At 35.5% G+C, this 26,805-nt stretch overlaps 1 protein-coding gene across 2 annotated transcripts in view; it reads left to right on the top strand.

Annotated features, from left to right (window-relative positions):
* Window positions 1-26,805, top strand: part of MBD5 (methyl-CpG binding domain protein 5) — a 445,079-nt gene that overhangs the window by 390,376 nt on the left and 27,898 nt on the right. For both annotated transcript variants that reach the window (XM_043995606.1, XM_043995607.1), the window contains 3 exons: window positions 6,013-7,038; window positions 8,780-8,991; window positions 10,746-11,954. In XM_043995606.1, the coding sequence (XP_043851541.1) occupies window positions 6,013-7,038; window positions 8,780-8,991; window positions 10,746-11,954 (2,447 nt within the window). The remainder of the gene's footprint in view (window positions 1-6,012; window positions 7,039-8,779; window positions 8,992-10,745; window positions 11,955-26,805) is intronic.

The raw sequence follows: 26,805 nt of genomic DNA, 5'->3' as shown, positions 1-26,805 counted from the left end.
GATCATGGTGGGGGAGGTGGGAGGGCTGCACACCTCTAACCCCAACAGTGTGAAGGGATAATAATGAACTGTACTTATATGAATTTGTTTCCTTTTCTGTATAATGAGGGAACTAGATTAGATGACATTCACAGGCTCTTCCAACTCTAAATCCATGGTCCTACGAAATCACGTGAAGCCTTATTAAATGACCTCTAGTCATTTCTTAAAACTTAATCATGGGGGCGGCTAGGTGGCACAGTGGATAGAGCACCGGCCCTGGATTCAGGAGGACCTGAGTTCAAATTTGGCCTCAGACGCTTGACACTTACTAGCTGTGTGACCCTGGGCAAGTCACTTAGCCCCATTTGCCTCACCAAAAAAAAAAAAACCAAAACTTAACCATGTAGTTTCCCCCAGTTTGGGGGGAGAGGAGAAGTTGGAGGAGGAGGAGGTGCTTCTCTTTATCTCAGTTTGACATAATAGGAAGGATATGAATTTGAATCCTTGCTCTGTGACCTTAAGTCAGTCCTTTAACCTCAGTGGTTTCATCATATATGCAATGACTGACATATAGTAGGACTTAGTAAATATTTGTTGATTGACTATAAAGGGAGGGGGTTGGACTAGAAAATCTCTAAAATGTCTTCCCTCTCTAAATATAAGAGCCTAGGAGTCTACTGTATCTTCTGGAGTCCACACTTATCATTTATTAAGTAGCATGTTGCTGCTGGTCTGCATGAAACATTATTAGAATATTTTCTTTTCTGAAGACTTACTCAGACAACATTTATTAAGCATCCACTGTGCCAGACACTATGTGCTTGGGTTGCAAAAAGAGATAAAAGACAGTCTCTGCCCTCAAGGAGCTACAATCTAATGGGAAAGACAACATGAAAACAAATGTCAAGACAGGCGAGGTCGAAACATGTAGTTTATGGAAGCTATCTTTAAACTGTGTTTTATAGGTGTATCCTATTTTTAAAAGAATAGTATATTAAAAACCCACACTTAGGATAACTACTCTTTAAATGCTGAGTAGAGAGTTTATTTCTTTTTTTGCCTAAAGGTTACTAATTGCTTGACACAGAGTTTGGGGTCAGAGAAAGTTAAATAGGAACAGGTATAACTTCCATTGAAGGAATAATCAGAAGAATTGTTTATACAAATTCCATAAATAAACATTTATTAAACTCCTGGCATGTGTGAGGCAATGTGCTAAGTCCTGGGGATACAAAAAGAAGCAAAAGATAGTCCCTGCTCCTGAGCTTGTAATCTAGAAGGGGACACATCATGCAAAGGAATGTCAATCCAAGTGAAGTTAGAATGTATTTTCTAGAGGCTATTTAAATATACATGGGAACATATATATATATGATATAGATAAATGATAAATGGGAAAAATTAACAGAGGGAAGGCTCTGAAATTAAGAAGGGTTGGAGGCTTCCTGGAAAAGGTGGTATTTCAATTGGAACTTAAGGGAAGACAAGGAAGTCAGTAGTTGGAGCAAAGGAGGGAGAGCATTACCCAATTCCCCCTCCTCTCAAGGATCTAACTGCTAGGTATATACTGATTAATATGCATCAAGTAAATAGCAACCACCTCTTAACACTAGATAAGATGCAAAAATGCTTTCTGAAGCATAATCAGAAAAGACAAAAATTTTCGCCATCCTAGACCACTACCTTTAAAACATACACACACACACATTTTAATAGATCACAAGATGTTTGAAAAGAGAGATGAAATAGTTTCACTCTAAAGTGACAGTTCCAAATAAATTGAATGAAAAAAATATCCAAATACTCATTGTATCTAGTCATTAAAATCCATTCTAGTTTATTACATTGTTGTTAAACTGATGATGATAATGAACAAGTGGCTTCAGGAACTCACAAGTGGATGACTCAATGGTCGAACTTATCTCTGCATTTTGATTTGAGGTCCTTAAAACATTCTCTCAGAACCTGGATTTTTCTCTTTAATGATTTTCTAACCATTCATTTTCCTAGTCATACAAGAAGATTAGATATCATTTTTTCCAGCATTCATATGCAGCTCAGATAAGCCTCTGGTAGAGCCAATTATTAGCAAGAAAACCCCCTTTCACCCTCACTATTTATAAAATAGTTTACATTTTTGAGTAAGCTTCATCAAAGTTTTGTGAAATTACAAAAGACAGGAATGAGACTTCCTTAGTGATTTATAATGATAGTACGTTGAGTCAGTTCTGGCCCATCCACCAAGTCAGATATAATGGAAGATCTTTTCTCTTTTCTTAGAATTAAAAAAAAAAATTTAAAAGTTCATATAATGAAAATAGAATACATTAATTTATTCAATTCAGTGTCAAAAAGTATTAAGTACTTTCTATGTGCGAGACACTGTGCTAAACACCTTAGTGAAAAAAAAAACATGCAAACAAGTATAGGGGAGGATGGTTGGCACCAAGAAAGTGGTGGGATATGAGCATTCCTGAGGGAAGCCAAGAGATAGAGGAGCCAACTACTGCAAAGTCATGGAGTGCTGTGTTTAAGGAACTATGAGTGTTACTATTTTGTGGAATACGCAGAGGGGGTAAGTATAAGGACTGGGAAGGTAAGAAGGTACTTTGAAAGCCAAACAGAGGATTTTATATTTGATCCTGGAAGTAATTGGGGAGCCACTGGACTTTAATAGAGGAGTGATATGATCAGACCTGTGTGAAAATCACTTTGACAGCTGAGTGGAGGCTGGACTGGACTGAAGAAATTCTAGAGGCAAGGAGACTAATCAGAAGTTTATTGCAATTGAATAGGCAAGAGGTGATATGATGACAACTTGTAGCAGGGCGGTTACTGTGAATGGAGAATTGAGGATGTGATGTGGAAGTAAAAATATCATGACTTGGCAATAGATTACATATGTAGGATGAGTTCAAGTGAGGAATCAAAGATGACACTGAGGTTTCAAAGCTAGGTGACCAGGAAGTTTGCAAGATAGGAACGTTAGAAAGGAAAGATAGTGAGTTCTATTTTGAATATGATGTGTTTGATATTTCTGTGGGTTATCTCATTAGAGATGTTCAGTTTGCAATTGGAGATGTGAGAGTAGAAGTTAGGAGAGAGTTTAGGGCTAGATAAATAGGAGAACCATCTATATGAAGTTGATAATTTAACCCATGGGAGATGATGAAATCACCAAGTGAGGTAGTATAAAGGGAGAGGGGGAGAGGGCCCACAACTGAACCTCAGAGTACTCCCAGAGTTAGAGCATGTAGCCAAGAAGAAAATTCAGCGAAGAAGAATCCAGCAAAGAAGATGAAGAGTAACTCTTAAACATATAGGAAAAGAACCAGGAGAAAGCAGTGTCATGAAAACCTCAAAGGAATATTCAGAAGAGGGTAATCAACAGTGTCAACAGCTGTAAAGAGGTCAAAAAAGAAGAAAATTGAGATGTTGATTGCCTACTGTTGTTCAGTTATTTTTCAGTCATGTCCAACTCTTAATGACCCCGTTGAGGGGTTTTCTTGGCAAAGATGCTGGAGTGGTTTGCCATTTCCTTCCCTGGCTCATTTTACACATGAGGAAACTGAGGCAAACAGGGTGAAGCAATTTGCCCAGGGTCTCACAACAAGTAAATGTTTGAGGCCAAATTTGAACTCAGGTCTTCTTGACTCCAGGCCCAGTGCTCTATCCACCATGCCAACTAGCTGCCCCTATAGTCATGGGTAGGAAAAAAAATTATACATAATGGTAATGGCCAAATTAAAAATAAAGAAAACACATATGAAGGATAACATAAGTCATTACTTTCAGTTAGATGAGGAAACTTTTGAAAAGATAAATTACCTTCAAAAGTATTTCCATAAGTGGTATTATGAAATATATTTAATTTAATTTCCTTATCTTTATTTTTTATTGAAAGAGTTGTGTATATAGTAATAGCCATTGACCAAGTTAATAACCCTAGATCATCCAACAAATTAGCAGATAATATATGTAAATAGATACTTAAAAACTTATGACAAAAACCACATCAGTGTATATAAGACAAAAGTCTGCCTGAGTGATTATAATTCCCCTAGCCTCATTCCTTTAGTAGTTTTAGCTGGAGAACTTTCTAAGTAATGTCAAAAATTGCTTCTCCCTTGAATCCTAAATATGGTGATTTTTTTTTTTGGTGGCAAACAAAAGGTGAATAAAGTGATCTCTGTGGAAAAAATCTTCATAGATAAAACTTTATCCATATACTTGTTATTATATCTTTTTTACTTTAAAATAAAGGTGCTGTAAAAATGTAAATATTTTTAAAAGAGGAAAAAATGAGTGATAATTGCCCAAAAATTATTTTTATTGTGTCATTTTAAAATATGATTTCCAAATACAATATTGGGAAGTACCTATTTATTAAAGAAGTACTAGACCTTAACATACAATGAAATGTTTTAAATGTTTATTCTTTTATAACAAGGCAGAATTAATTTTTAAGAAACTCTGTACTATATATAACCCATGTCAACATTTGGTGGTTCTCTGTACTATGCCCTGTGTGACTAGAATTATTTCATTTAATAATTCCAAAATATAATGTATGAAAAAGGTTTTTTCTCTTTTATTTAAGTCATCTACTTTATATACTTTACAAAACTTATCAAAATTTGTGAACGTCTTTTCCTACCCTGTCCCCTCCAAAGTCCTTTTGTAAAAACACTTTAGATATTCCTATTCCTTGCTGTTTCCTAAGTACTGATGTCTCAGTACTTGAACAAAAGATTATACACTTGAATTGTCCATTTCTATTAACCTTTTAAGGTACAAGAAATGTTTTTAATTTGTTGTTTGTGTATGAATTAATGTTGGTTCAATGTTATATTTCTTTTGAAAAGAGTTGTTTTAATCAAGCAAGCAAAAGGTATAATTAAAAAATATTAAGGTGTAGGTTACAATTTGATGAAAAAAATAAGGTTCTTTTAAACATAAATGCCTACTTAAAACAGTAAGACTTTTATGGGTGACTCTTTAGATGATTAGTGTAACATGTTTTAGTGGAAAGCCTATGAAATTATATTTATAATTACTCAAAGCAACTTTTCATTTTAAAATATGAATTCATTGACAGTATTTTAATTACCTGTATAATCAATCAAGTATTTATTAAGACAAGAGAGAATATATAGTCAAACCTCATTAATTCTAAGTATTAAAGGTAGGCCAGTTTGACTTAGTGAAACCTGTCATTTTTCCAGCCATATTTTCCTAAAAAATATTTTTGCCGGTAATCTAATTAAATAAATAGAAAAAGGAAAAATCAGGAGACAGTTAAAAGTTTGAAACAATTTATTTGAAACTTAGGATCTAAAGGACGTTAGAATTCATAAGTCATAATGCTTAGCTGTATGATACCTCTTCAAATTCATAGCCCTTTGCTACTTCATGAAAATCTGTCTCCTAACTGAAAAAAGAAATTGAGGATAGAGTGTGTGTGCATACAACAGACATTTGATAACAAAATCAAAGGGAAAAATGCATGTTAAAAATTTTGGGAGATGTGCATTCTACCCCTCTTCATAATCCTTTTAAGTGTTAAAGTTGAATAACATACTTCATTCACAAATGAAAACTTTTCATAAGTTTGCCTATGCCCATCAGTTTTTTGTCTCTATGTAGACAGTTGAAGGAAAAGAAAAACAACGGTTATGATGTATTCTTTAAGAAATGAAGTTCTGTTATATCCAAACACACATTGTAACTTAAACTGCTAACAACATTCTGCAAAATAAAAGTTCCTTTTCATCTACCCTAAAATTAAAATTTACTTGAAATTAGCTACCATTTCTTAATGTGTAAAGTCCTTTAAGACTTTGAATAGGTCAAGGTAATTCTTTTTCCAAAAAGCAAAAGTAACTTTATTGTCATCATTACAAAGTGATTAGAGTTCACATTTGTGATATTTTACTGTACTGGATTATTAGAAATGATTCTCATTTGCAACCACTAGGGTACGTTCTCCTTTAATAGTCATATTTAATTTTGGTTGCTTTTGTATTTTAGGAGGTTCAGGACCATCATCATCCATAGCCATAGCTGGCACCAACCAACCTGCCATCACAAAGACAACATCTGTCCTTCAAGATGGTGTTATAGTTACCACTGCTGCAGGAAACCCAGTGCAGAGTCAGCTGCCCATTGGGAGTGATTTTCCTTTTGTCAGCCAGGAGCACGCACTTCATTTTCCACAAAACAGCCCTTCGAACAACAATCTTCCGCACCCTTTGAACCCCAGCCTCCTCAGTTCTCTTCCTATCTCTCTTCCAGTGAATCAACAGCATCTCCTAAACCAGAATCTATTAAATATCCTGCAGCCTTCAGCAGGAGAAGGCAAGTCTGAGGTCAACCTCAACCCTTTAGGTTTTTTCAACCCGAATGTAAACGCTGCTTTAGCTTTTCTCTCTGCTGACGTGGACGGGCAGGTATTGCAACCTGTTCATTTTCAGCTCTTAGCTGCCTTGCTTCAGAACCAAGCCCAAGCAGCTGCCATGCTTCCCCTGCCACCTTTCAATCTGACCATCTCAGATCTGTTGCAACAGCAAAATAACCCTTTACCCTCATTAACACAGATGACAACCCCTCCAGACCATTTGCCAAGCAGTCAGTCAGACAGCAACAGAGCTGAGACCCTTTTAACCAACCCCCTGGGGAACCCTTTACCAAGCTTTTCAGGCAGTGACACTACTTCTAACCCCCTGCTCCTCCCTGCTGTCACTGGGGCCTCAGGATTAATGGCCTTGAATCCCCAGCTGTTGGGAGGTGTCCTGAACTCGGCATCGGGCAACACTGCTAATCATCCAGAGGTTTCCATAGCAACCTCCTCCCAGGCAACCACTACCACAACCACTACATCATCAGCAGTGGCAGCACTGACTGTCTCAACACTTGGTGGGACAGCAGTGGTGTCAATGGCAGAAACATTGCTGAACATATCTAATAATGCTGGGAATACACCTGGTCCAACTAAACTCAACAGTAACTCTGTGGTGCCACAGCTACTTAACCCTCTACTGGGGACGGGTCTGCTTGGTAAGTTAAATGTTTTCACAGATTTTTATAAAAGAAGTTTTTTTTAATTCTACTTTCTCCCTTTTAAAACCTCCATTTTGTCACACTAGTGTAAGTCATGCTTTTGTTTTGTCAAATAGCTTATGGACTAAAAACTAAAACACAAACGTGGAATTGTGCACATTTTAAAATGACTTTCCCCCCTTCCTAGTTCCAGCAATATTTAAATATCATTTTTTAATTTGTTTTATTTTGCCTGATAATTCTGATACCACCTAAATATAATACTCGCTTAATTCAATAGTCAGATGACTATTGTTTTCAAATACTAAAACACAGGTGCATTTTAACAACTAGTCTTTTATTTTACTTATATTCATTGTGGCATCACAGGGTTAATATGAGTCCTGCACCTTAGACTGGGACAGTTCTAAGGCATGATTTCCAGAAGAACCTAAAATAAGTAAAATTGAAGTGTACAGCCTGAAAAATCACATATAAAGTACTCAAAGTACAAACTTGCACAAGTTCAAGGTAACTAACTGCCCCAAGAGATGTTGCCACTAACTTTCCTCAGACATATTTCTTTTTCATGTCTTTATTGCATTAAAAACGATTCATGTAGATACCACCCTCCACAAAAGGGAAGTATTACATATAGTTTCAGATTTCTAGACATGAGTTTTACATTTAAGCATGTTAGTGTTTTTTACATTGAAATCAGATTCATTGAGTCTATTTGTTGAATGAACTAAAAGCATTACAGAATCAATATTTTTTTAAGATTGGATCTTCCTGTCTTATCCAAGGTAGAAGTCCCTTTACTGATCATCATGGGAGCTTTGACCTATTCCAATTCCCACCCAGTACTGCTTCCCCCTCACCAGTCTCAGTTTCCCCAGTAGCTGAGATTTGGTAGCATATGCTACCAAACTCAGATGAAATCAGTATTTTTCAAGCTACAGGAAAATTCCTAAAGCCTTGACCTCAGAATCACTGTGTGTATATCAATTTCAGATTAGGTTAATTTAGGAATTAAAAGTAAATTTAATAATAGAGTTGCACTTTCATGTGCAATCATCTTTTTCATTATGCTGTGTTATATTTTATTCCATAAATGAAGAATAAATTAATTTTTTAAAAAGTAATTTTCCTTACTAAGTTATCCCCACCTGATTACATAATAATTAATTTTAAATATAATCACAAAGAAAAGCTTTTTCCTACTGTGATGCTAGCTCACGTTAAAAAAATTTTAGGTAATAACTTTTTTTACTTTCCCTACCCAAAATGTAGATTTCTAAATTGTTTGTTTAATTTTGTTTGGCATCAATTAAAGATTGGGGCTTTACCAGTGAACTTGATAAGCAAAAAATAATGCACAGGTTCATTTTCAAGTGAGGACAAATTGACATGCAGCTCTAATGTTTTCATAGTTTCTAAAAGCTTTTTAAATACATCAAAAAATTTAAGGAAGCTTAAAAATAATTTTAATAAAACAATCCCTCCAAATTTTTACAACTTTTGATCAAATGGGAGATTAAAATCAAGGGTTATCAGAAGTGGTGCCTATAAGATGTGACTAACATGTACATTCATCCCTTATATCTTTTTGAGAGTTGAGAGAGGGAAAAAAAAATAATTACCTGTGTAATTCCAGCATTTAGTATTTGATTCAGGAATGGCTCTGGTCGCAAACATAAGCTTCGGAACTTTTCTGTAAATTGTGTTGACTTGCATTTTTGTGTTTTTGAAACTACAGGTGACATGTCATCAATAAACAATACTTTGAATAACCATCAACTGACTCATCTACAGTCACTATTAAACAGCAATCAAATGTTTCCTTCAAATCAGCAACAACAGCAGCTTCTCCATGGGTACCAGAATCTTCAGGCGTTTCAAGGACAGCCCACAATCCCTGGTCCAGGCAACAGCTCAAATCCTATGGCTTGTCTTTTTCAAAACTTTCAGGTACTTTATAGTTATTTTCCTGCTTCATGCTGGGAGGGAACAGCGTCGGAGTAGGAATAGTAATAGTCGTACCAGTAGTAAAAATTGTTAACTCATATTTTATAGGATTTTTCCAATTATAAAGCCCATTCCTTACAATAGCCTTGAGAACAGGCTATTTTTATTCAACATTTTACCAAGCCAAAAACTGAAATTCAGAACAGTCAAATAATTTGCCCAAAATCTAGTGAATAGCAGAGCTCGGTCTTGAACTCCAAGCCAAGTAATATCAAGTAGATTGTGATGTCCTTCCTAGATAACTTTAGTAGGAAACAATGTCCGTGATTAAACATTTAAATGTATTATTTCCTTTGATTAGAATTATTTTTGTAATCTTCTGAAATCTGTTAGTAACAGTAATAAGATGCTATGTCATTCTAAAGTATGCTAACAAAGAAATATTTGTGATCAAAGTAGATAATGTTGGCATTGGAAAAAAGTAAAATCATTAGAGACATTTAATAAGATGGAGAATTTGGTTGTAAATAAGAAGAAGCCACTCAAAATCACAACTTATAAATATATTTCAACTTGATTCTTTTCCATATTGGGGAAGAGGACAAGAAATCCAAATTCACAGAAGAATATCCATAGTGGGTGGAAATATCCATAAAGGTGGAAAAATGTCTTGTCCTTAACCCTCCCTCCTTCCCTCACCTCCCAACAGCCTTAAGTATAGGCCATTGTGTAGCCCCAAACACAGTTGTGAATCTGGCCTGCCTTCACCCCAAAGGTAAGTAGGAAGAGCATTAACTAGTTCTCTACACCTACCTTAGGTGTGTTGCCTGTAAAGCAAAACAGGAAAACGTAATTGCTTTGGGTTCCAGGGAACATCACCTTTAAGGGAAAAGTGAAGAATGAGTAGAAAAGTTTTGTATTAAATGATAGAAAGAAAAAATAATAATTAATTAATTAAATGATAAAAAGGTTTTGTATTAGTTGGATTATTGATTGTTTTTCCTAAGTTTGCAAAATAAAAATCAGGTCCTTGATCCGATCTTTTTTTTAATAAATGTTTTGAAAAACTTTTCTTTTTTTTCTGCTTTCCTTGTAACTTCTTAACTTGGCACAAGAAATTGATCACAATAAATAATTGGTAATACAGGGTGGCTCAACAGACTTCCACAAAACTTGTCACCTCTGTTACAGAACAAGTAAGAAAATTGTTATGAGTATTTCACATTTTTTCTATCTGAAGACTTCAGAACTGTGAATGATAGGGCTATATAATGTTTCACTACTTAAGAAAAGATGATCTATCATTTATTTATTCTAGAACAACTTGACATCTTAGTGAATTAACATTTGTTTCAAATTGCCTGTTCCCCTTTTGAATTTGAACAGTGCTAACATTGTGTTCTTTCCCTCTTAAAATCCTTAATCTAAAAGTATATGACAGTACATTTTTAGAACCATCACTTATAAACATTTTGTATTTATTTCCTTCAAAGTTGGTCACTGTAGAAATGTTAATAGGAATTAAGACATTGACATTCCTTAAAAAAATCTGATCTTTCTTACTGTAATACCTGCCCTATAATACATAAAATATTATCATATGGCTTTCTACATTGTCACTTTCTCATTTTTTTAATCTATTATCTCTTTCCTTCATTTTTACATCTTTATTATCAATTAAAATGTGAAAATGTAATCTCTCTCCGTGAGGACCATACTGTTTCTCTCTCACCATTTGTTTTGTATATTTCTTTAAGGTGAGAATGCAGGAAGATGCAGCTCTCCTAAACAAAAGAATGAGCACTCAAAGTGGTCTGACAGCACTTCCTGAGAATTCTAACACTACACTTCCTCCTTTCCAAGATACAGCTTGCGAGTTGCAACAGAGGACTGAGCCAACACTGGGACAACAGGCAAAGGATAGCCTCAATGTGGCTGGTCAGGGTGATGCTTCAGTAGATGCAATTTACAAAGCAGTTGTAGATGCTGCAAGCAAAGGAATGCAAGTTGTCATCACCACTGCAGTTAGCAGTACAACTCAGATTAGCCCCATTCCAGCTTTGAGTGCCATGAGTGCCTTCACTGCCTCAATTGGTGACCCATTAAATCTCTCTAGTGCTGTCAGTGCAGTAATTCACGGAAGAAACATTAGTGGTGCAGATCACGACAACAGGCTAAGGAATGTAAGAGGGGCTCGTCTCCCAAAAAATCTGGAACATGGAAAAAATTCAAATGAGGGAGATGGATTTGAGTATTTCAAATCAGCAGGTTGCAACACACCTAAAAAACTGTGGGAAGGAGAGCAGAGTCCTGGTGGAGAGATAAACAGATGGAAGTGTGAGGAATTTTTAGATCACTCAACTCACATCCACAGTAGTCCTTGTCATGAAAGGCCCAATAATGTCTCCACACTGCCATTACTTCCAGGAGAACAGCATCCAATTCTGTTGCCACAAAGAAACTGTCAAGGGGATAAAATGTTGGAAGAAAATTTCAGGTATAACAACTACAAAAGAACTATGATGAGTTTTAAGGAGAGACTGGAGAACACTGTGGAAAGATGTGCACATATTAATGGAAATAGGCCTCAACAGAGCAGAGGGTTTGGAGAATTGCTGAGTGCTTCAAAGCAAGAGCTAGTCATGGAGGAGCAATCTCCAAGTTCCTCAAATAGCCTGGAAAGTTCTCTAGTTAAAGACTATATCCATTTTAATGGAGATTTTAATGCCAAAGGCATTAATGGGTGTGTGCCTAGCCCTTCGGACGCTAAAAGCATTAGTAGTGAAGATGACCTAAGGAACCCAGAGTCCCCATCTTCAAATGAGCTAATACATTATAGACCAAGGACGTTTAATGTTGGCGACTTGGTCTGGGGCCAAATCAAAGGACTAACTTCATGGCCTGGCAAATTAGTACGAGAAGAAGAAGTTCACAATTCATGTCAACAAAACACTGAGGAAGGGAAGGTATATCAGTCTCTCTATGCTATACTTGTTGTCAATGCCAACCTTGTTTATCAATCAATTATTACTTGATGTTACTTTTCTGATCGGTTTTATAGTGATTGAAATCATGTTTCTTCTTAACTCATTGATGTACCTCAGAATTGGAGTATAAAAGAAGAGGTGATTGTAGTTAGCAAAATGACAGTGAATGGTGAAATAAAAAGCACCTATAAAGCCAAGGAGGTTCCAAGGGTCTCCCACCTGGGATCCTCATTATTAAGTTGTTACCAAGTTTGCCTGCCTCTCCTGCATCCACCCAACCCTGGGTGTCATGCAAAGGACTGGAGGAAAAGTAGGTTTTAATGGCAGTAAATGGCAAAAAGGATGGAGCAGCTATTGGAGGCCTGGATGTATTGTGTGCTCCCCAGTTTCATGGGTAATCAGCTTTATTGTCAACTGAGATTGCCTCTCCATTTTCCCCAGCATGATATATAGAGCAGAAGAGAGCCATTAAATATCATCATTATTACATACTGCAGGTATTTTCTATGTTCTGAATAATGTCTCTTTATAGGGAAAAATCCTAGTCCTTTCTAACATATGGAAGTATTTAGGGTTGTAGTTTGGTTTTGATTAACTTAACTTAATCACATAAATTAAATGAAAACTCCTTCCTGAAACTACTGTTCAGTTTAGAAGAAATTAGTATGAGACCTCAAACCTTTTTTTGCACATATGAAAGCATTGACTCAATTTGTAAAGTTTAGAAAGAAGTTTAAAAACTGATAGAAAAATATATTTCTGACTAGATACAGATTATTGTACAGGTACCACATGTATGATGGGAAAATACAAAATTCTTGATCTCTAAATCTTGCAAGAAGTTATTGTGGATAGAAAAATAATTTGTATTATATCTTTTTCTTAAATTACTAGTATAAAACTGATTCAACCCAACCTAGACTTATAATTCACTTAGATTTGGTGGCAGGAAACCAGAAATATCCTTACAATAAGAAATCTTTCTCCTAAATCCTGACAAATATTTTGCATATAACAGGTAACTAATATACACCTATAAGGATACTGTGTGGTAATAAAGGTTCTGGCTTTGATAAGAAGATAATTTAGCACTTCTTCCATTTGTAAAACATGTTATTCTCCAATCCCTCTGAGATCAGAGACATCCATTATTTAGGTTGATAAACCCAAACATTTTTTTTTCCTCCAGTTTGTACAGTAAATAATTAGAGACAACTAAAAAGGGTCTTTGTCATACAAATGGAACCACTACAAACAAAAGATTTAGAACAGAACATTTTGCTGTCATTGTATGAAAGAACCAAGTCTTTAGTATACATGTATGACTTCAGAAATAAGCTTAATTGAAGAAATATTACAGCATTTGCTCTCCCCTTAAAACCTATTCTTTCATTCATAGATGTCTAGCTTAAATAATGTTCTTTATTCCCAACAAAGTAAAGGTTTTTATTTTTTAATATATTTCACATTAGACTTTGGCCCTAGCCCTCACAGTGACTTGCATTTGTAAACTTATAGACAGACTTGAACTTTTGCAGGCATTAAGGGAAATGAAACTTCAGGGACATCATCTATTGAACTGGGGGAAAAAATCATTTGATAAATAGTGTTCTAGAAATGTTTGTTTGGCATCATGTTAGTTATTAACCCAATCTGTACTAATTCTAAGATAATATTGTCTTCATAAAATATTTTAATACTAATTATTAAAATATTTAATAGCTTGCTTTTTGCAACAAATACATTCCTGAAAAAAAATGTGACTATAGTATTTATAGATATAAAAATTTTCTTTAATTTACATTATAATTTCTGAGACTCATTCACAAGGAAAAACTTTTTGTCCCAATATAATAAAATATAGCACACCTTTTTAAAGCACATACTTAGAGACAACCAGTGGCAGAGCGGAGTAAGTGCAAGCCCTGGAATCAGGAAGTCCTGAGTTCGAATCCAGCCTCAACCATTTACTAGTTGTGTGATCCTGAGCAAATCACTTAACTTCTGTTTGCCTCAATTTCCTAAGGTATAAAATGTGGATAATAATAACACCTCCTTCCCAGGGTTTTTATGAGGATCAAATGAGATAATATTTATTTAAAAAGCACCTAATAGTAACTGGCAAATAGTAGACTATATATAAATGCTTATTCTCTTCCTTTTCCCACGATTTAAAAGAATACCATAATTTTATGTCCAGATATTCATAATTTAAATCAAACATTTAGCCATTATTAAAAGAACAGGATAGGGGGCAGCTAGGTGGCGCAGTGGATAAAGCACTGGCCTTGCATTCAGGAGGACCTGAGTTCAAATCCAGCCTCAGACACTTGACACTTACTAGCTGTGTGACCTTGGGCAAGTCACTTAACCCTCGTTGCCCTACAAAACAAACAAACAAAAGAACAGGATAAAGCACTTTACGGATCTCAAAGATAACATGCTTTTTAAAAATAATAAGATATTCTCAGGCATTATCCTTACTTTTACAGGTTAAAAAAAAAAGTATTAGCCCTCAAACAGCATACAATAAATTGACTTCATTTTATCTTTGAACTTATAACCATTACTGCTTCCTATAAAATCAGTACCAAAAAAGCTTGCCTCCAGACTTGCTAATTGTCACCTCCTTCTTTTTGCCAGAATGCTAAGTAAAATGATCCCTGTTGATCTTAATGATGACCATCTTCAAGTTCTTCTAACTAGGTCTAAAAACTTTTAAGGCGATAAATACCAGCAGCTATGGGAATGATGATAGTTAGGAAAGAAATACTATATTAAACTGCCCCAAAACTTCTCACTCGTGACTCTAAGTGTGTGAATGCTGATCAAAAGAGAAAAATTAAAGGAATCCTTTTTTAGTGAAAAAAAAATCACCCTATAATGTTTCTGTTTCTATGTTTTTTAACCAGGTAGGGTTCCATTTTTTTTCTTTTTTTGTGAGGCAATTGGGGTTAAGTGATCTGCCCAGGGCCACACAGGTAGTAAGTGTCAAGTGTCTGAGGCTGGATTTGAACTCAGGTCCTCCTGAATCCAAGGCCGGTACTTTACCCACTGTGCCATGTAGCTGCGCCCAGGGCAGGGTTCCGTTGTTAAACATCCAATATTCTCATTCAACTGGTTAACAGGTATTTATTAAATATTTAAAATGTACAGAGCACTCTATTAGGTATTGTAGAAATTTTCATTTCCAGGGCTTATGCCCATGTTAATACTGCTTTTCTGATGAGATAGAATTGCAATTGAACTAAAAACCTAAAAACACCGGTTGTGTTCACAAGTCCCTGTCACAGTCAGAAGGCCTGGCCTCTAGTCTTAGCATCACAAAGTTTATAGGATTTAGAACTGAAAGAACATTTCATTTTGGTAAGGTATTTATCTCTATTACTTGAATACCTGTACAGTGTTAGATATTCTTAAAGTTTAACATTATTTTTTAAATGTTATGTTGGAATAGTTTGGGGATTAAAAAAAAAATTTAGTTGGTAACATTGAAATGTTGTTTGGGGGCTTTATGAAAGGCTCTTATAAGGCTAGAGTGAAAAAAAGTATAAAGTACTATGGATTATTAACGTTTTTCCCATCTGAACTTGTGATTTCTTTTATGTCTCCTTCCTTCCAGCACTACAACTATGTAATCTAACATCTTAGGGAATCGCCATGGGTACTAAGAGGTTGGGTCTTGCTTACAGTCATACAGCTAGGTTTGTTAGTAGTAGTACTTGTAGTTATCTATGTCTTTCTGACTCAAAGGTTGGTACTATGCCATATTGACCTTTAGTAAGAATCACTCAGACTCCATCTACTGTTATCCCTTTTCATTTTCCTATCAGGCTGTCATGTAGCTGAAGCACTATATAAATGTTTGTTATTATTATTTCCTGATGCCTACCAAAAAAAAAGAGAAAGAACTAGAGAGATCTATATCCATGAGCCTTTCAAACACCACTGAATACAACATATATGTTCTGATCATTAAAATTGCTAGCTGATACCCAAAGAGCATTACAACTGCTCTCTTAGTACTTCTCCATGTCTTCAAATTATATTGGTAGTCTCAGGTATAGACCTTGGATAGCTAAGGGACAATGCCAGTCTTCTTTGCTTCCTCACCAGTACTGAGAGCACTGTACTAAATTATGGGCAACATTACATTTTAATGTTAAATATAGCAGAATCATTGTTTTCTTGCACATTGATCTTTTAGGATTTTGCCATATTTCCTAGGCAAGAGGATTTTAAAATATCACTTTAACATGCTTTACTATTAGAATGTATTCATTGTACAACAAAATCCATACCCTGCTAATATTAAATTTGTGATAGTTTGACTTAGGATAGAGTTTGCTTCTGCAATATCTTAGTGAAGGAAGGGTTTGTCTAAGTAGTTTAAGCATAAAAAGATTATAGAACATATATTTGACCTTAAGTAAATTAAGAATAAACTGCTTTTAAGAATTTCAGCTCATTATTATACAAATTGAGAGAATGTATTACAACTGGATCTTCCATATTCAAACAATACTCTGCTTAAAAATACTTTTGTAACAGTTGTTTTCATTTGCTAAATACATTTAAGAGATTTTTAAATGAATATCTTAATATATTCTAATATAAAACATTGTTAGCTAATTGAAACCTCATTGGATATAACCTGACATCACTGAATTATAGAATTTGAGAGCTTCATTTTATAAAAACAAGATGAGGGCCTCATCTTTCTAGAATATAGAATTATGGCCAGGTATACACAATTCCAGACTTTGATAAAGATACCCAGTAATACTTAAAGGAAAAAGTTTGATCATCTCTGGCATGTGTACTATGTGTGTAATATGTGTACTATCCATACAGCTACTTTAGGACAAAATAACTGATAAAACCCGGTTATTTTTCTGTAATTTATATAGTTCATCATAACACTTGTTCTCACTTTTCTAAAAAAAAAGTCATATATTCTGCCACCACATTGGTGCCCTTCCTATATTATTTAACATTAAAAGATTGCATCCCTTTAGTACTTACAAAGATATACAATTCAGGACAGCTAGGTGGTGCAGTAGGTAAAGTACCAGCCCTGGATTCAGGCAGACTCAAGTTCAAATCCTGCCTCAGACACTTGACACTTCCTGGCTGTGTGACCCTGGACAAGTCAATTAACCCTCATTGCCCCACAAAAACAAAACAAAACAAAGATATACAATTCAATCAGTGTGGGTTCTTCTTTAACACCTTAGATGATGTTCGTGAAATACTGTGGCCAAAGAAAATGTAGCCACCTGTTGACACCTTTTGGTGATGTGATTCTCTGAACTTAGCAAGATAGTCATTAAATTACAGACATAGAATCTGTTGCTTGGCCCACACTCAGCACCTTTGCCATTTAGTAGAGCTTAGACTCCACTGGCATAGCTTTTGAGAAGTCAGTATCACCTTCATATGATGATGAAGCTTCACAATAGAGACTAAGTGGAGAATAGTATTGCTCAACAAATTTTAAAAATGAATTTTTCTTCTCTGTACGAATCATTTTTTCACTATTTTGTATAGGCTTTTTGGTCTTAAAGTTGATCTTAAATTGATCTAATGTATGTTTCTACTAAAGCCAAATTTAAGAAAACAAGTGAGGATAGGAGAGTTAGAGGCTGAGATTGAGCAGGTGCTAAATTGTTTATTTGAAATGAAATTTGAACTGATTGGACTGTTAGAGAGAACTGACCCGTACTGTGAAATATGTCTTTCAAATATTTGCAATAGTGTTTGAAATGAATCATCGTCCTTAAAATGCTTATCTTATTTAGTCCTTTCTTCTTATATACTATAATAACTAATTCCAAAGTTAAAGGTCATAATTATTTTTGCTAGACAGAGATTAGACTATCAACAGTGTTCACAATTCTAGATAAACAAATATTGTCTCATAATTAAAGCCCATAGTGAAGTGGGGTTTTGGACCTATGTTTAGCCAATTCAGAGTCCCTTGTGTTAGAGAGTATAGCTTGAAAATTCAATTCACTTTAAAATTTCACTCAACTCATTTTAAAAATTGAGATAGAATGGGGCAGCTAGATGGCGCAGTGGATAAAGCACCAGCCCTGGAGTCAGGAGGACCTGAGTTCAAATCCAGCCTCAGACACTTAACACTTACTAGCTGTGTGACCCTGGGCAAGTCACTTAACCCCAATTGCCTCACTAAAATTTTTTTTTAATTGAGATAGAAGTCTTAAAAGTGAAAGTTGAACAATGAAGTAACGATTCAAGATTATGATTTATAGAATATTGTTGGTATGTCTTAATTACTGATAATGATTTCTTTGCCACATCTGTGTTGAAAGATATCTTCTTAGTGTACATATAGAAAAAATACTTATATACATATATGCATATGTATAAAATTTTTCCCTAACTGCCATCAATTAATCTCTGGATTCAAAGACCTAGCAGATAGGGCAGCTAGATGGCGCAGTAGATAAAGCACCAGCCCTGGATTCAGGAATACTTGAGTTGAAATCCGACCTCAGACATTTAACACTTACTAGCTGTGTGACCCTGGGCAAGTCACTTAACCCCAATTGCCTCACAAAAAAAAAAAAAAAAAAAGACCAAGCAGACTATTTGGAATAGTATTGTATCAGCTAGCAATGGAAACTCAGTTTTCCTACAGATTGGATATAACTTCATTTTTTTATTTTTGTATATAACTTCATTTTAATTGGCTGTGGTGAGAATGTAAGTACTCTGTCAACAGGATCTCCTTGAAGAGGAGAAAGTTTGGATTTTGTTATCAAGGATAATAGCAAGATGAAAAAGAAAAGAAAATTGAGAAATTATAGAAATATAAAAAAGATTTTAAAAGTGAAGGGTGGGGGTGCAGCTATGTGGCGCAGTGGATAAAGTGCCGGCCCTGTATTCAGGATGACCTGAATTCAAATCCAGCCTCAGACACTTGATACCTACTAGCTGTGTGACCCTGGGCAAGTCACTTAACCCTCATTGCCCTGCAAAAAAAAAAATGTAATTAATTAAAATTTTTTTAAAAAGTGAAGGGTGGGGGCAGCTAGCTGGCACAGTAGATAATGGATTCAGGAGGACCTGAGTTCAATTCCAGCCTTAGACACTTGACACTTACTAGCTGTGTGATCCTGGGCAAGTCACTTAATCCTCATTGCCCTGCAAAAAAAAAAAAAAAAAAGAAGGGTAAGATAGCACAAAACCTGATAAAGAAAAACTAGAAAATTTACTGTACTGAGCTGACGAGCTTTTTCCCTGTCAATGACTCATTGTCATTTCCTGAGGCCAATCAAAAAGGAAATGAAAGCACATCACTGCCTGCATCGTTGGTGTTACCCAATACAAAATAATGAAAATATATATATATTTTATGTAGAATTTACTCATGGAATCAAATGTTTGAGGCAAATCCATAATTTTGCTAGGTATACTTAATTAGTAGTCTTTAATCTTTAGGAAGATGGATTGAGATCTACAATTTCACTTATTTTTAAAGGGATAGAAGGGCATTTTTCTTTGTCACATTAAGATTAGATTTAAACCAATATTGTAAAAAATAATCTGTGATTAGAGCCAACTGCCTATACAAGTGATCTGTAAGTGTCAGGTACAAAATACAAGAATTAACAAGACTGGTTCAAATTATAACAGTTTGCAATAGTGAAATTATTTTAGGTGGACATGATTAATATATTCATATTGTTATATTAATATATTGTATTAATATTAATAATATAACCATGCTATCCCTTCCATTTCATGTCCAAACTCTTAGAAGAACTTTCTATATTTGTTGTTTCCACTTTTCTACCTTCTGTTTATTTCTTGATCCCTACATGTAGTTATACCCCAATGGTCTATTCTGGACTTAGTGATCTAATTTATTCCCATAAATTCAACTATCATTTCTATGCAAATGACTCCCAGAGCTCTCTTTCTAATCCTGAGCTCCAGTACTATATTTCCAACTGTCCACTTGACATCCTTACCTGTACCCCATAGACATATCAAACTCAACATGTCTAAAGAAGGACTCATTTAATTCTCCCAAATCAGGGACTTTTTTGCCTTTTTAAAAATTTACTTAGGCCTTAGTACAATGCCTGGCACATACTAAGCACTTAATAAATACTTGTTGACTAAAATAAAATAAGCCTATTCCTCATAACTTCCTTATTTCTGTCAAAGGTGCTACCTTTTTTCCAATAACCCAAGTTCACAGCCTTAGAGTTATCTCCTACTTTTCATTGTCCTTTACCCTCAATATCCACTCATTTGCCAAGTCTTGTCAATTCCATCTCCCTGATATGTTTCATCCCTCCATTCCCCATGATTTATAACAATTACCATAATCTTGGTCAGTGGTATCAAACTGAAATAGAAACTAATTTTACTAAACTATACATAAAAATGCCTATGGGCAACATATTGACTTAAAAAAACATGTATTATCATTAGCTGTGTTTTATTGTATTTTTATTTATTTGTTAAATATTTCCCAATTATATTTTCATCTGGTTCCAACCATACTAAGGCATATTATCAGCCACATGTTTTACATCTCTGATCTAGGTCCTAATCACCCCTTGCCTAGACTAGTACTGTAGCCCCCTATTTGGTCTTCCACTGTCTAGTCACTGCCCTTTTCAGTCCACTCAGCACATAGATGCTAAATGGATTTTCCTAAAGTTCAGATGTGATCATGTCATTCCTCTGCTTAAGAGGAATGGCTTCCCATTTTCATTTAACATAAATTATAATCTTTTTAACATTTGAAACACTACAGTCTAGGTCTAGTTTGTCTTTCCAGATTATCCACATTATTCCCTCTCCACATGATTATCCCCATGTCCTACTTGATGTTCCTGTATACCACATTTATCTCCTACCTCCAGACTTTTGCATCAGCTACCCCCATGCCTAGAATACTCTCCCTTGTTACCGCCACCTCTTAGAGCCCCTCATTCTCTTCAAGGCTCAGTTCAAGTGCTGCCTCCTATTAAAGGCCTTTCTTGTCTCCCCTAATTGTGGGTCCCCCACTCCAATCACTGTGTATTTATGTAATATATATTGTATATTTTAAAAGGAAGGAATCAAGCATCTACCAAGCATCTACCATGTTCCAAGGACTATGCTAAATGCTTTACAAGTATTGGAAGGTAGGTGCTATTATTATCTTCATTTTACAGCAATGAGATAGAGCACAGGACCTGGAATCAAGAAAACCTGGGTTCAAATCCAGCCCCAGACACTTACTACCTGTGTGACCCTGGGCAAGTCACTTAACCTCTGTCTAATTTGATTTCCTCAACCATAAAAAATGGAAATAATAATAGCACCTAGCTCCCAGGATTATTGTGAGGATCATATGATATGATATTTGTAAAAAGTGCTTAGCGGGGCAGCTAGGTGGCACAGTTGATAAAGCACCGGCCCTGGATTCAGGAGGACCTGAGTTCAAATCCAGCCTCAGACACTTGACACTTACTAGCTGTGTGACCCTGGGCAAATCACTTAACCCTCATTGCCCCGCTCCCCCCCAAAAAAAGGCAAAAGTGTTTAGCACTGTGTGTAGAACTTACTAGGTACTTAATAAATTCTTGTTCTCTTCCCATTTCTCCCCCCCCCCACTTCCCTACATTTGATTATCTGTAAACATGTCTTTCCTCAGTTAACTCTTTGAAGTCAGGGAAAATTTGTATCCCTAGTGCATAGCAATTAGATTTACCAAATGATTGTTGATCAACTTGTATTTTCTTCAGTATAGGCCTACCTCATAGAATCATAGGATTTTAGAGATGAAAGGAATTTTGTTATTGTTATTCAGTCATTTCATTCTTGTCCAACTCTTTGTGACCCCATTTGGGGTTTTCTTGGCAAAGTTACTGGAGTAGTTTGCCATTTCCTTCTCCCACTCATTTTACAGATGAAGAAACTGAGACAAAGTTGAATGACTTGCACAGGATCACACAGCTAGTAAGTGTCATGGGCCAGATTTGAACTCTGGAGGATGTGTCTTCCTGACTCCAAGCCTGACACTCTATCCAGTGAATCTTAGAAATTTTTATAATGCAGAATTTGAGGCTACATGAGATAAAAAGTCATGCATGTAACTCAATTTGTATCAGCTGGAACTGGGACTCAGGTTTCCTGACTCTTAGTTCATTGTTTCTTCTTGGAGTCAGGCTTATTTGAGGAACAACAGGGGAAGCTTTCCAGGAGGAGTTGCTTACCTTTTGAGTGTATTAATTTCCTTTCTGTTCAAATGTACAAAATTGTTTCATGGAAGACAACAGGAATTTTAGTAGTTTGGGAGGTATATGTGATAAAAATAAAAAGTACCATTTTAGAAACCATAAGTTCCATCTTTGCTCTACCATTAAAAGTTACCCGGTGACCTTTCAGTCTATCATTTAATCTCTGTGGCAGCTCTTCTCTAAGTAAAGTGTCCCAAGAATTTTGAGATTTCTAATTAACAAAAGTTATCAATATACGAGGCATAATTCATCCATTTTCTTCTGGCATGTATTTTGCTTACAAAGAACAAATTAAATATTTTGCAGGTTTTAACAGTTCCTTCCTGTAACAAGACTGTCATTTAATAAGTTATTATACCACATATTACCATGAAACCCTAAAAAAGTTAACTCAGTTCCTAGATCCAGTAATGTTTGTCCTGGGAGCCAAGTAAACAATGGCTTACTTATGAAAATCCTCCTCTTCCATAATGTATAATCTAGATTAACAGAGTGAGTCTAAATTCTTGACCATACTGACAGTACAAAACAGTGATCACATAAAAGAATCAGTAAGTAAAAAGAGAATGCATTTGTTATGATAAAGTTTTTAAAATATAAAGAATACAAAGTATTTTTAGGTATATGTAGAGACACATTGATTATGCCCATGGAATATAAATGCAGGGATAAAATACCTTTTCACCTTGTCCCCCCAAAAGGCAACATCTGATAGCAGGCATTTCAGGCTCCTAATGGGTGACCAAGGGTATATAGAGTTATAATTAATCAGTAAAAATATCTGTATCAGGGGGCAGCTAGGTGGCGCAGTGGATAAAGCACCAGCCCTGGATTCAGGAAGACCTGAGTTCAAATAGAGCCTCAGACACTTGACACTTACTAGCTATATGACCCTGAGTGAGTCACTTAACCCTCATTGCCCTGCAAAAAAGAAAAAAGAAAGAAAATATATGTATCTTTAATTAAAGACAGTCCTTAATATAGATATAAGTAATGGTCTAAATGCATTCATAGTTATCCAGAACTAATATTTTTTCATAGAAATGATTATGTAAATGGTGATGAGGTTCTTAAGTCAATCTCATTAATTCATAAATTAGCTGAAATTTACAGCATAGTACAGTAGTGCAGCTTCAAGACCAGGAAGGACTGGATTCCAGTCCTGCCTCTTTGACATATTGATCATGTTACCTTGTACAAGGCATTTGACCTCTCAGTGCTGCAGACAACTTTTATGGCTGTAAGTGGCAGAGAAGGCAACTACTTGTATTACTAGAGGGAGCTTTCTTGCCAGGGAGTTGCTCCATCAATGTAATAACAAATCTGGTCCCTATCCCCTTACTAATAGTACTACACAGTAGTCATACCATCTGTAAGAATACTGCTATGGGAAAACAGATTCTGAATTCCAACATGGACTCATCTCTCTCCATTGCAGTGGAAGTGAAATTCCTACCACTATCTGGGAATGAGGACTACTCCCACTCTAGGCCACCTGTCACCTTCCATGCTCTAGAACAGAATCTCCACTAGGGAGAGTCTGTTAAGGAAACACCATCAAGAACTAGGGAAAAGAGAGTAAGAGTCAGGGACAGGGCCTGTAGGGAGAAAGGGATATAGGTAGGGACTCTGACAAAGAATGAAAAGAGCCTCTGCAGGATACCAAAGATCTGTGGGAATTGAGATGTAAACAACTGGGAGACTATCTTAGCATCCATAGCTCCCCAGCTATCTGCTTTTTTTCTTCCACAGACTCCAAGAATTTCCCCTTCTGCTATTCCTTCTACCTTTTGCTGCTTTTCTTCCACCTTTTGCTTCTGGCCAGGATTCCTGCCTTCCCTCGAACCATAGACAGATGGTAATGTGGTAGATAGAGTGCTTGGACTGGAGTCAGAAAGACTTGAGTTCAAAATCCAGCCTGAGACAATTGTGTGACCTTGGGCAAGTCACAGCCTTATTTTGCCTCAGTTTCCTCAACTGTAGAATAGGGAATATAATAGCATTGACCTTGAAGGATTATTGTGATGATCAAATGAGATAATATATGTAATAGCTCTTAGCACTGTGCCTGGAACATAGTAAGTGCTATATAAATTATTCCCTTCCCTAGCCCACTAAATATGAAGCCTTCTATTTCAGCTCTATTCTGTTATGTGTAAGGCAAGTATATGAGGCTTTCAAGGTTTTTTATTCTTAATAACTAACAAAAAACAGAGTTGAAAGGTCCTCTTTTATGACCCCCTCCAACCTCCTTTATTTTTTCCTTTTTAAGCCCCATAAGCAAACATAAAGCTACCTATAAATGGCAGGTATTTGAATATCCCCAAAGAAGTAAGATTCATGGCCATTTCAGAAGAAAATGAAAATTAGTCTTTCCTGGATTCTTTATTATTGAAAATAAGAGGCTGGGGTGAAAAACTGAATGGAAGACCTAGGTTATGGGATAGGGAGGGACAGTAAGAAGATGAATTAAATATTGTCCAAAAAGTAATAAGAGTTGAGGCTTGCTCATTGACCACTGCCCACTAAAACTAGTCTAGAGTCAGGTATAATGAAGAAGGGGGTAGGGGACACATAGCTTTTGTGGATATAGTATTAATGACATTGGTCAACAACAAGCCCAAGCAATAGAAGGGAAGGAAGACTAGAAGGAAATGGTTTTGTGAAGTAGTTGATAAGAAAAGGAGACTATCTGCTACCCCCTGGCTGGGACTGAGGAGTTATTTCTAATTAGCTCCTTAGGTAACAGAGGTCTGATCAGTTGCCTAATACCTGCCATTCTAGTTAAGGTTTTGTGAAAGTATTGGGTTCCTAAGGGTTTTGTTTGTTAAGTTTTGACTACTTAATATTACATTGATGTGTTTTATATCAAAAGACTTTTTTGACACATTGGGGTAAGTAATGGAACAAAGTAATGTTCAGGGGTTTTTAATATCACAATTTTGGTTTTTTTAAAGAAGTATCTAAGTTTATTTTCCCTTTTTCTGATATAAACATCTTTAAATTTTTTTTCAAGTGTATCAATGTTTTCCCATGTAAAAGTAATTTAATACATTATCTTTTACAATCTTGTCAGAAGGTGAAATATCTAAAATGCTGAAACAAGGTAAATGATACATCACAGTATTCACTTTCTAACATAAAAAGATATTGTCATTCCAAAAGTGAATCTTGGTTTGTGTTCTTCTTAGATTCAAGGAACTACAGTATTATTGGTACAATTCTTTTTCACAAATCAAACGTTGCCATCAGATTCTTTGTGACCTTTAAGCAAAATGTTCATTATGACAATGTGCAAAAGTTGCATATAAATCATAAAATTGTAATCAAGAATGTAGTGTTCAGAATATCACCAAAACTTGTTCAAAAGTTATAGACAGAACTTGATTTGTATGATTTATGATTTTTGTTCATCAGTCAAAAACTTTCTAAAATAAACTCAAATTATTACCCTTTACCTCTGTAAAATATAGAATGACATAGTTGACTTCATTGATTTCATCCCAGCAAATCCTTTAAAAAAATTTTTTTTTAATTTTAAATTTTTAAATTTTGTTTTGTTTTTTTGCAGGGCAGTGAGGGTTAAGTGACTTGCCCAGGGTCACACAGCTAGTAAATGTCAAGTGTCTGAGGCCGGATTGGAATTCAGGTCCTCCTGAATCCAAGGCCAGTGCTTTATCTGTTGTGCCACCTAGCATATCCTTTAAATGAAAAGTCTAATATGATTACATTCATTTACTGTTACTCGTATTGCTTCAAAGAACTGAGTAGACATGTTCCTTCTTTTAATCTATCTTCTCTAATTCCACCAGTAAATTCTAAAGCATTCATGTTGATAAAATGCAGAAGTTGTTGCATGTACGCATATGCACATGTGCCCTTTGAAGGCAGGGACTGTTTTGTTTATATTCCTAACACCTAGAGCATTGCTTTGCACATAATTGACACTTAAATATTTGTATAATTAAAGTTGTTGGCATAAATGTCTGTATTCTGTTTATACCATGTTTGTGTCAGTTATACAAGGCAGAGCCTTCATTCATTCTAAAAGAATGCCAGAGCTGAAAAAAAAGACCATCAAGTTCATCTCATGCAACCCTTCATTTTATACATAAGACAACCAAGCCCTAATTTTTCAGTGACTTATCTTCATTTACACAGATTTCTCATTGTTCCCAGTGTCTCTGCTTCCCCATTCTGTCTCTCTTTTTCTCTTTCCTTCCTTCCTAATCTACTGCTCTGAGTCTGTCATGGGATGGAAAATCAGATAAGCAAATTTTTGGAATGGCACCTAAAATAAGAGTAAAATAGACTGTGAGTCGAGTGCGTGCACTTGAGTGCATGGACTTTCTGACTCCAAATTGGACTACTTCCTTCCTGGATCTTATCCAGGTGCCAAATGGTTGCATATTCAGAAGCAATGACATGTGAGAATAGAACATTTAAATTTCAACCAAGTAGACAACAATCTATTTGCCCAAGCTTTTGCTGGCATTTCATTGGATCAGTTTCTCAGTAGTGGCCTTTCTATAACTGTTAGGATATATTTAAACATGAGGAGT

The sequence above is a fragment of the Dromiciops gliroides genome, chromosome 3, assembly GCF_019393635.1.
Source record: "Dromiciops gliroides isolate mDroGli1 chromosome 3, mDroGli1.pri, whole genome shotgun sequence".
NCBI lineage: Eukaryota > Metazoa > Chordata > Mammalia > Microbiotheria > Microbiotheriidae > Dromiciops > Dromiciops gliroides.
Note: the sequence above shows the minus strand (reverse complement) of the source record. Positions and strands in the feature narration are given on the sequence as shown.